Source organism: Bufo gargarizans, chromosome 2 (assembly GCF_014858855.1).
Source record: "Bufo gargarizans isolate SCDJY-AF-19 chromosome 2, ASM1485885v1, whole genome shotgun sequence".
In the NCBI taxonomy this organism is placed as follows: Eukaryota; Metazoa; Chordata; class Amphibia; order Anura; family Bufonidae; genus Bufo; species Bufo gargarizans.
In genome coordinates this window covers 304,210,848-304,221,556 of record NC_058081.1, presented here as the reverse complement: position 1 = coordinate 304,221,556, position 10,709 = coordinate 304,210,848, and the positions used below count along the sequence as shown (strand labels likewise).

The window sequence follows — 10,709 nt, the reverse complement described above, 5'->3', positions numbered from 1 at the left end:
TAAAGTGATGAAGTCGACATATTCCGCTATATATCACCTGTGTATGAGGATCTCCATGCTATCCCTGCACTCCACGCTAGTCCCGGTAACATGCCAGACACTGGCGTCCCCTCCTTCACAATGCGCATGCTCAAGGACCTGCCACAGCACCTAGGCAACGGAGGTGTTCCTCAGCATCGGTCAATAAGAAAAAAGGCTGTAGATGACGTCACTAGTTGCCGATTCCCAGAGCAAATAAGAATATTTCTCTGCTAGGTGACTGGATCCAATAGGAAAAATGTGGGGCATTTTTTGTGTCCACAATCCCCCTAAATAACGTGACATACGCCACTCCATATATTTTGAATATGGAGGTGTGATCTGTTTCTTGGGGCTGAATGCATGGGAACATGGAAACCCCGACTGGGTGTTCAGCCGGCTGTTGCTGGTTGTACCCCTAGGGAAGCCATGCTGTCTCCTGTGTGGTCTCTAGCTGATGCATGAGTGGGTGCACTCTCAACCCTGCGGTTGACTGTTATGGACCACGGGGGTCATGTTTGTGTATCCACATCCCCAAAATAATTGGACACACGTCCAGTCCCGTGGTAGGGACGGGAGCGGTGGCCAGTTTCCTGGGGGTGGAATGGATGTGAACACAGTTGCCTCAGGGGGGTGTGCAAGTGGCGGTTGCCGATTGTCACCCTGGAGGTAATGTGCTCGATATGATGTATTTACGGCTGGAGATGGATGGATGGATGGTACATTAAAAACCTCCTGGCAGGTTGACTGACTCCCCCTACTAATAAATGGCTGCAGGTCCGACTGGCCCGGTTTGCCAGATGACATGGAGTGCTCCGTTTTCATTATGGAGCGTCCCTGTCTCCATGACGACCGGAGCTAGCTGTCCTGCATTGAGTCTGTGTTGAGGGGAGGAGTAATCTCCCCTCCACACAGCAACAGCTGAGGTCACGATAAACCCATTTTTTCTATTGGATCCAGTCACCTAGCAGAGGAATATTCTTATTTGCTCTGGGAATCGGCAACTAGTGACGTCATCTACAGCTTTTTTTCTTATTGGCCGATGCTGGGGAACGCCTCCGTTGCCTAGGTGCTGTGGCATGTCCTTGAGCATGCGTATTGTGAAGGAGGGGACGCCAGTGTCTGGCATGTTACCGGGACTAGCGTGGAGTGCAGGGATAGCATGGAGATCCTCATACACAGGTGATATATAGGGGATTACTTAATTACTTTGATGAGAATTAAGTATTTGTTGAATGTTCAGTTAATTGAATCATGTTTTGTGTAAATGGAAGTATACTCCCACTGGGGGGCGGAATTATATACACCCATTATTGTATCCACCCATACACACTATTTAAGGCACACTGGGATATGGTCACTCACTGCTTGATAAAGACCAACTGAGGTTGAAACGTCGCTGTATACTGGCTGCTTGAGTGAATAAATCACCACTATTTTCATCATTTACCGGCGAGTGCTGCGGATTATTGAATTGTCAGGGTGCCAATGTTGGCACTACTGCCCTGCATCAACATATTCAGCGTCGCCATATAGTGGCCTGTGAGAACCGTGGCTTTGATGTGGTGGTCCAGCCTGCCGCAACAATCGCTGCATCACCTGGTTTCAGGCAGTCAAGGCTCCAACACCTCAGCCGAAGGGAGCTGTCTGTCATTCCCATCATCTGCTGGCCCTGATGCTCCTGCTCTTCCTCGTCAGTCATTCCGTCAGCAAACGATCGCCGAAGCGATTGCCAAGAGACAGCAATATGTGTGCACTCATCCAACGGCGCAGAAGCTGAATGTGCTCCTGCCCAAGCTGCTGGTGCTGCAGTCCCTCCCTTTCCAAGTGGTGGACTCTGCACCTTTCAGAGAACTGACTGCTTGTGCCAAGCTGAGGTGGAGAGTCCCAGGCTGTCATTTATTTGCCAAAAAGCCAGTACCAGCCATGCACACACATGTAGAACAGAAGGTGTGCCAGTCCTTGAGCCTGTCGGTGTCTGCCAAAGTGCATGGCAGCGCCGACGTGTGACGCTGTAACATACGGTCAGGGACAATACATGTCTTTTACGGCCCACTGGGTGAATGTGGTTCCTGCACAGCCACACCAGCAACTTGGCTAGGCCACGCCTCTTCCGCCTCCATGCTGTCAAGCCGTTGGTCCTGCGACAATGTCCGCCTCTGCCTCCTCATCCTCCACCATATCCTCAGCCTCCACTGCAGGGACAAGTCACAATGCCACCTCCAGACTCTTTCATTCTGCCACTCGGTGATGACACCCTCTCCACTCTGTCAGGGGGGCTATACTTGTATAAGCGTTTAATAGAACAGGTTCTGTTGACATCTACCTTATGTGGAATCAGCTGACGATGATGTAAAAGGAGTGCACTTCTTGGCGCCAGCATCGATCTGTAAGGCTGAGTTCATACTTCCATTTGGTCTGTTTTGGCCCTGTGACTGCCCAAATAAGTGAAGTGTGCAGTGATTCTAAGAGCGACGCCTGTCATCTGCATGTCATACCGACTCACAGTATTATTTCACTACCATAGCAGACTCCCTATGCGTGTTACTGCAAGACACAGTGTTCTATATCACTATAAAGGCTCTCTGCAGCCAGGAAATTGCTGTTTTTCAACGTAAATCGCTGCGAATATATTCGGATCAAACCATATTTTTCCAAAACAATTCGTCGAACCGGCAAATCGAATTTTTGAAAAATTTGCTCATTTCTAATAATAATCCATACAATAGTGCATATAAAATATCACATTGTTGTACCTGAAAGAGAAATACACAATGGGCACAATACTTGAACGTTGCTGAAAAGTCAAAATTTAGTGCAAATCAACAAGGCAAGAAGAAAATCACATTAGAGTCTATTTAGAGTACGGTACATTCTTCAACATTTGAAGGTAAAGTGCACCACACGGTAACTAAAGTGCAACAAGAGTCTTTTGTAATCCATGGGAATAGCAATGTCACTTTTTGTAATCCAAATGAGGTAGTAGTCATTTGTAATCCACATAAGGCCTCATGCACATGACCGTTGTGTGCACCCGTGGCCGTTGTGCCGTTAGACGTTTTTTTCTGCGGCTCCATTGACTTTCAATGGGGCCGTTGAAAACTCGGCTTGTGCACCATTTTTACACCGCGCCCGTGACCCGTGTTTCTAGGCCGTGAAAAAAATATAACCTGTCCTATTTTTTTCACGGGAAACAGGTCGCGGCCCCATTCAAGTGAATGGGGCCGTGAAAAACGCGGTTGCACACCCGTTTGTCGTCCGCGCCCGCTCCGCGCCCGTTTTATTTCTTCTTATGGCATGGGCAAATTGTCTGGCCAAAACTTGTGGCAATAAAATTGAAAAAAAACATAGACAGGAAGTTTGAGGTGACAGGATATGCTAATTTCTAGTCATCTGTGGTAAACAGCTTCTGTATAGTGAGGCAGCGATTGCAGCAGGTGCAAATACAGCCACAATGCCACGATGGGATGTAGAAAAACTTATTTCCCTCGTCCAGGAGAAGCCGGAGCTTTGGGATACCCGGCATAATTCATATATTGACCGCCAAAAAAAGGATGCTTCATGGGAGCAAGTGGCACGGAGCATGCGCCGAAGTGAATGGGCCAAGGCTGATAGCCGAGGCCGGGCCGAATTAGGTAAGTGTTATCAATGTAGTTGTGCTGTCCTTGTCCTCTGTGTGGCCCTAAGATGTAGTTGGAAATTCCCTGAGGGGACAATAGTGTTTTTGGGGTGGTCCAGCCTCCTTTTGCGGAAAGGCCTGTAAATGGTTGGTAAATGAGGCGTCTAATTTTTCCCCTATATTAATTATTTACCTCACAATTGTCTTCTATGTCATTTCTAAACAGTGAAACAAACCAAAACCCGATGGGCAAGTTGCCGCGACCAGTTCAGGCGGGAGATGACCAGCAAAGGCCGGAGTGGGGAGGGATCGTCGCGTAAACGGGCCTATATATATACGGCCCAGTTGCAATTTCTGCGGCCAGTTATGGAATTGAGGCCGTAAGTATTTTTCACTTTTTTTTCCCAAATGTTTCATATTTGCACACTTACGTTTGTTTGGACAAAGCGAAAGTTTCCCTGTTAAAAATGGATACAGTTCAGTGGTTCTATTACAGACCTATACTTTCGGTGTGGCAGCCATGTCAGAACTGACTACATCCTGCTTTTAAACTACTGAAACTCCCAGCATGATAGAATAGCTGTAAGCTACTCGGTCCTGCTTGGAGTTGTAGTTGGCCATCAGCTGGTGTGCAACAGTTTCTAAATGCATGGTGTTGGTTGCCTACCTCAGTTTAGTGGTGGAGTCAAACCAGGGTCCACCGCTTTGGAGCTGAATGATGAGACGACACGTGAAGTGTGCAGATGTCGCCTCCCTTATCTGTTTTGTTTGTGTCAAAGCAATTTATTGTCCCTCCTGGAACATAGATGTTTGAAATTGGAACTTGAAAAGCGAATAGAGATGACACTTGCGCACTGCACGCATTATTTCCTCATACAGTAGATCATCGTGTTTGTCGGCTCCTAGTCACACACCAATGTTTATAAACGCTTTTCATATGCCTCCCATTTTAATGGGAGCCCGGACTAGGGTTTTTTGATTTTAAATTTTCGGACGACATGAGAATTGTACCATAGCAACATATTATCTAAATTTCTTTTAGTTTAGAAATGGGTACCCTTTACCTATTGGCATTGTAATTTATATAGCAGAATTGGTATTGCACCGAACCCCACATGGTTTCCTACCATTCCTCCTATAATCTGACTATAACCACATTCTAGGCAAAAGTGGAAAGCTGAGGTTGCAACAACGCTTGAGCAGCAGGATTACAACTAGGACTATCATCATGGTCAAGTGTGGCCTGGTACATGTTGTTTATCTGTATATGTAGTTCTACTAGGTTCTAATTACATCTTGGATATTTACATGTTGGTAGCGGGGCACATGCGGATGAGTTGGCCTCAATTTCAGCACTGGTTTTGGTCCTTGAATGCGGAATCCTCTTCAGAGGCTGGACAGCTCCAAGCAGCAAACAATGTTTTCCCTTTTCCAAAACAATAGGCCTTTACCAGACTTATCCCATCAATAGATTCCAAATGTATTTGAAATGGGATTTCCACATTTCACATTGAAGCAGTTTTTTGATGAGTACATTAAAATTTCAGATGTATGCTGCCTGTCCGTATATTTATTCTATTTGCACAGTTTGTTTGCGCCTAATATAATCAATGTGCTTTTGGAATGTGTAACGCTAATGATCTAATGTGTTTTTTGTATTCATTTTTTTACATACAGTACTGTGGACAGTCTGGATCCATCCCACGAGTCTGAATCGTCGGGCAGTGAAACCCCTGCAGTCTTTTCCCCGCAGGCAAGTCCTGAACCAACCCCGGCTCAGGACCCGGAAGACTCCACGCAGGCTGAGGCCCCCCTACCACTGGCCAGTCCACCCAGGATTGTCCAGCCTCAGCCCAGACGGCGCCGCCAAGTCCCTCCCTCTACCTCTGGGCCAGAGAGTCGGGAGGTTATTGATGCACGCGTCATCGATTTTCTGGCCCAGAGGAGGAGTGATGGCAAGGAGGAGAAGCTGTTGAGGGGACTGGGCCCGCTCCTGCAGCAGGTTCCTACAAATGAACATCCGGACTGCGTGGCCTCCATAGCCATCGTCATCAAAATGTTCGCTTGCCCCAACCATGGAGACATCATTGGCCGATTAAATAACATGCGCATTGAGATTGAAAATGCAGGCCAGCAGCCCAATCCGGCCCCATACCAATTCCCTCCCCAACCCACCCAAGGCCCTTCTTATGCCCCCCCTCAACAGTACCTTCCACCTCAGGGGCCAAGTCATTCTGTGGGGCAGCCCCACCACCGGCCCATGTTAGGCCACGGTCCTCTTTTCCGCCTGGGTCGTTCTCGCAGGACCTTCTGGATTTGTAATTTATGGTTGCATTGTTTGAAAAAGCATTTTATTTGTTCTTTGTTTATTGTTGTAAAAATACCATTGACTGTGTTTTGGGTGTGCCCAAAATTTTACTAAATTATGGTTTGGGTCCCAAATCATTGACTAGTGTTTTATTTGCACACTACACACAACATTCTCATTTGAAAAAACAATGTAAAACGTAAGTTACACACACTGTATCTCACAAAGCCACACTTTATTTGGACAATCAACATCTTTATTTAGGGTTCCTGTGCAGATGAGGTATTAGAAAAAATTTTGGACCCGAAGAGCCAAATATCAAGATGTTTCAGTAAATTACCATTTAGACAGAAACATCTTTAATATTTTTAAATATTTTTTAAAAAATATGTGATGTCCAAAAAATCTCAGCCCGCAAGCCCACGTCAAGGGTCCTCATTATCTTGCGAGTCCCTACACTCAACTAACACAATCATTTATAGTAAGTTAGCTAGAAAATAAAAAAAACTAAAGAGCCCAGAAGATTTCAAAAACTGCCACGAATAGCGTCCCTCTGCCACGGCAAAGACCCCTCTGGGCTGATAAAGTAGTCTGCAAAGAGTTCCCGAACTGCAATGCCTGCAGTCCCAGGTCGTCTATGCAGGGTCCTTTCCAAACCCAAATCTGATGACGTAGGAAGATCTTCCATGTCAAGAGAAGAGGAAGCCTCGTGAATCCTGGTGAAGTTGTGTAGAACAACACAAGCTTGAATCACCAGGGTAGCATTCTCCGGATCCATCTGTATGGATGACAGAAACACCCTCCACTTGCTAGAGAGTATCCCGAAAGCGAACTCCACATACCGACGGGCACGAGTCAACCGGTAGTTGAAGATACGCCTCCTGACATCCAAACCACGCTTTGGGAAGGGCCGCATAACATGTGGAGTCAATGCAAACCCTTCATCCGCCACGATGACAAACGGAGCCGGCGGACCTGCATATTCGGGCAGTCTTCTGGACTCGGGCAGGGCAAGCTGGTTGGCACGAAGCCGCTCACCCATTCTAGAAGCACTAAAGATGCGAGCATCCGCAGTGCTTCCATAGGACACGATATCTACCATTATAAACCGGTAATGACTGTCAGCAACAGCCATCAGCACTACCGAGAAAAACTGTTTATAATTGAAGAAACGGCTCCCTGAGTGTGGCAGCTTCTTCACACGGATGTGCTTGCCATCCATTGCCCCGATGCAGTTTGGTAACTGCGCAGAATTTTGGAAGCCCTCAGCGATCCGAAGCCAATCGTCCACCTTGGGCTGTGGCATCACCGTCTCTCGGAGTTGCTGCCAGATGACATGGCAAGTGTGTCGTACAATTCTCGAGATCGTTGAGGTCCCTAAAAGAAACTCAAAATGCAGGGATGCAAAAGAGTTCCCAGTGGCAAGGAATCTGTAGGAAAAAGGATATAAAAAAAAAACAGTCATCAACAAATCGCATGTAAGAACAGATTCAGGATTCTAGTATAATGCTGTATACACTACACGATTGAAAACACCATATGTCTAGTGGTGGGGAACCTATGGGACGGGTGCCATAGTCGGCACTCAAGGCCCTGTGTGTGGGCAGTACTACCACAACTAAGTGACAACAACTATGTTTAGACCCTTTTTAATGCAGTAAATGCTGTGCAAGTGCACAATTATGTGAACATTATGCATGATGAGGACGATAGCTGGATCTCTCGTGGGTTGCCAGCAGCACAATCATCCCAAATAGGGTCCAGACCGGTACATCGACTTTGAGCAAGGTGGTGCACGCAGAGAGAGATCCTGACAGAGGGACCAATTTCATTCAGACACTATCAAAAACCACGGCACTCGACAGTATAGGATGAAAATTGTTGACAGATTAATAACTCTGAAAGGAAGGTTACAGCTGCTGAATCACGGCGGACTGAGTGTATTAAACACCATTTTTAGCAAACTCCTGGCGAGTGCAGTGTATTTTTGGAGTGTCTGGAGGACGATAGCTGAACACAAGTTTTGAACTTTATCCAAATGGTAAAAAATACACAAAAAATGTAAGGTCATGTGACAGGGATTAATGTGTAAAGAAACAAACCATTAAACTCCCCCCCCCAAAAAAAAAAGGGCAAAGAAATGCTACTTCAGCAAACAGTAGCACATGTCTCACAGCAGCCATTTTGGAGCACATGTTACTCCTAACACAAGCACTGCACATTTCTGTTGAAACTTAACAAGTACTATACTGCTTACCTCAACGTGACGATGAGCCTTTCCTCAGGAGTAATGCTGCGCCTCATATTGGTGTCCATAAAGGTAAGGACAGTACGTAGAGACGACAGCAATCGGTCAAAGGTACCCACTGACATCCGACAGAAGGAAAAGAACTTCTCCGGATGGCGGCGAAGATCTTGGTATAGCGTATGGAAGTGTCCTTTCCGGTGCCGTTGTGAAACAATCGGATGGACCCAAAATCGCCAAAAGTCGCCTTCTACTCGGTTCCTCATTCATCAAAGGAGTGCGCTGTCCCCAACGCCGAGAAACCAGCCAATGCAGCACGACCTCGTCCTCAGAATCAGACATGGTGATACAGCAAAGAGAGCAGCCAAAATAACCTCTGTACTCTGGAAAGACTACAGAAAATGGCCACCAATGCATGCTCAGGTGCCCCTGATTTATACCAGTATCCTGGGTGGAGATATTAAAATGACATTTTTTTAACCATTCCTAGATTTCTGACGGGCCGCAAAAAAAACGGGAACACGGACACACGGAAGCACAACGGAAGCAAAACGGCCACGGATCACGGAACAACGGAACCACTTTTTGCGGCCCGAGAAAAAAAACTGTCGTGTGCATGAGGCCTAAGGCACCAACTAATTTGTAATCCACATGGGTAAAAAAGTAATTTGTAATCTACAAGGGTATAAAAGTAGCAGCACAGGTCATGAGAACCATTAGCGAAGGGCTTCCGAATAACTTAAAAAAAAGGAGGGGGGGGGGGAAGGAAAATGGCGCTGTCCTTGCGCAACTGGGAAATAGATGATAGTAACTGGCGGGAGTTCTAACTAAACATGACCTTCAGGGTGAGGGCTGAATGGAGGGCAACCTGAAGCATAAAACATACACAATATACCAACAGGCCCTCATCCTTTAGGAGTAGTCCACGCCGTGGCTCCCAAAGTCATTGTTTTTTTCTTTTAAGTAGAGATAGTCCAGCTCCTTAGAGGAGGGACTGGAAGTCCTCTTCACTGCTTGAACTGGAAAAGGACATGAGAAGACAGTCCTGCCTCTGATAGTCTAATCTGGCTTGGGTAGTGAAGCGCCACTGACCTCCGGTGGTTGTATCAGTTAATGACCGGATGGTGACACTCTGAACCAGGGCAGAAAGTTTTTGCTTAGTAGGAGCGGATGCTCCAGCCATCTAAAATGGGTCTAGGATCACAGGTTGTAGAGGCGCTGGGAGACGATCCTCTGGGGACGCAGTCATCTTCCAGGGTAGCTGGTAGACTGTCTTGGGCATGAAAGAGCTGACAAACGTAGTAACATAGCTCACCTGGCATGTCGGTGGTGGCGGTAGTCCAGGAATGAGGGGCTCCGGCTCCGGTTGAGGTCGCTTCCAGTAGCGGAACAGATGGGTCCTCCTGTCATACTTCCGGGGCATCATCCTCTGCAGCAAGTTCACCCTGGCAGCGGGTCCCTTATCTGACTCCATAGGGGTTAATTCTACCTGGTCTCCCTTAAATATAGACAGTGCTGGGTTTGAGGCAGATGCGGGATCTTTACCGAGTGTCTATTGACAAAGTACTCAGTCCCGGTCTCGTCATCTTGGACGAAACCCGAGCCCCTTTCAAAGGCTGTCGTAGACCTCAGTCTTGCTGGGCAGCAGAGGGGTAACTCCAGCCGCCTCCGCCATGCCATTCAGGCGTGGGAACTCTCGTGGCTTGTCCGGAGGGGCTGGCCGCACCTGAGAGACATAGATTTCCTCAGGTTCGGAATCAGCGTTGGGGTCCTCTCCTCTCAATACCATTCTACCCCAGTTTGGGAGGGGCTTCCTCTCTCCCTTGTCATGCAGTACCACCACTCCCGGTGGGCTGGGCTAGTGTTTCCCGCTTCAGCTATGGGCGCTCCTGAACTTTCCCGCTCTGTTTAATGATAAAAAACGGCCCCATTACATGTAAAAAAGGCGGATTAACTTCTCGGGCGCCGGCGTTCAGGGCTTTGCTCCGGTTGCTCTGCAGCAAACTCATCAAAGTCATTCTCAACAGTGTATTTGCAAATCCAATAGGCCAATAAAGTTTGTAGGCTTTAGAATAGTATTGCACACAGTTTGTTACTTTTCTGAATCCTGTTGAGATGCAACACACGTAGGCCAGACGTCTGGGGTATCCCTTGCCCTTAGGAGGTTTTTACGATATATGTCCCTCTTACAGAGCAAGTAGTCATGACGCCAGTTGCTGTTAAGCAACAAGGACATGGAGTCCCCTTTATAGATGGTATTGTTGGTACCCAGGTGTAGGATTGCCAGAGTGGTGTAGAGTGGCCTACAATGTCTGTGAAGGTATTATATGAACATGTCATGGTGTTCCTACCTGGAAATCCTTGGATCCCAGATGTGGTCGGACGAAGCAGTGCAAAAAAAGGGGGTGATTAACTTGGATGATGAATAAGTATAATAAATGGAGTCCAGACTTTGTATTAGCGTTGAACACAGCTTTACTTGCATAGACTTTCAAGGAACAATCTTCCAACTTTATCTT

General features: G+C 47.1%; 1 protein-coding gene across 1 annotated transcript; it reads left to right on the top strand.

The window, feature by feature from the left end:
- The first annotated feature begins 3,472 nt into the window (after nucleotides 1-3,472).
- LOC122925854 lies at nucleotides 3,473-10,468 on the top strand. Its single transcript, XM_044277205.1, has 4 exons — nucleotides 3,473-3,653; nucleotides 3,864-4,017; nucleotides 5,315-5,766; nucleotides 10,383-10,468. Exons 1-4 carry the CDS (start codon nucleotides 3,473-3,475, stop codon nucleotides 10,466-10,468), a joined length of 873 nt encoding a protein of 290 aa, XP_044133140.1.
- Nucleotides 10,469-10,709: the final 241 nt, after the last annotated feature.

Coding starts and splice junctions, on each gene's coding strand:
- LOC122925854 (XM_044277205.1), top strand. CDS start 3,473: ATGCCACGATGGGATGTAGAAAAACTTATTTCCCTCGTCCAGGAGAAG. Junction 4,018..5,314: donor CCAGTTATGGAATTGAGGCC/GTAAGTATTTTT, acceptor TTTTACATACAG/TACTGTGGACAGTCTGGATC. Junction 5,767..10,382: donor CATTGAGATTGAAAATGCAG/GCCAGCAGCCCA, acceptor TCCCTCTTACAG/AGCAAGTAGTCATGACGCCA.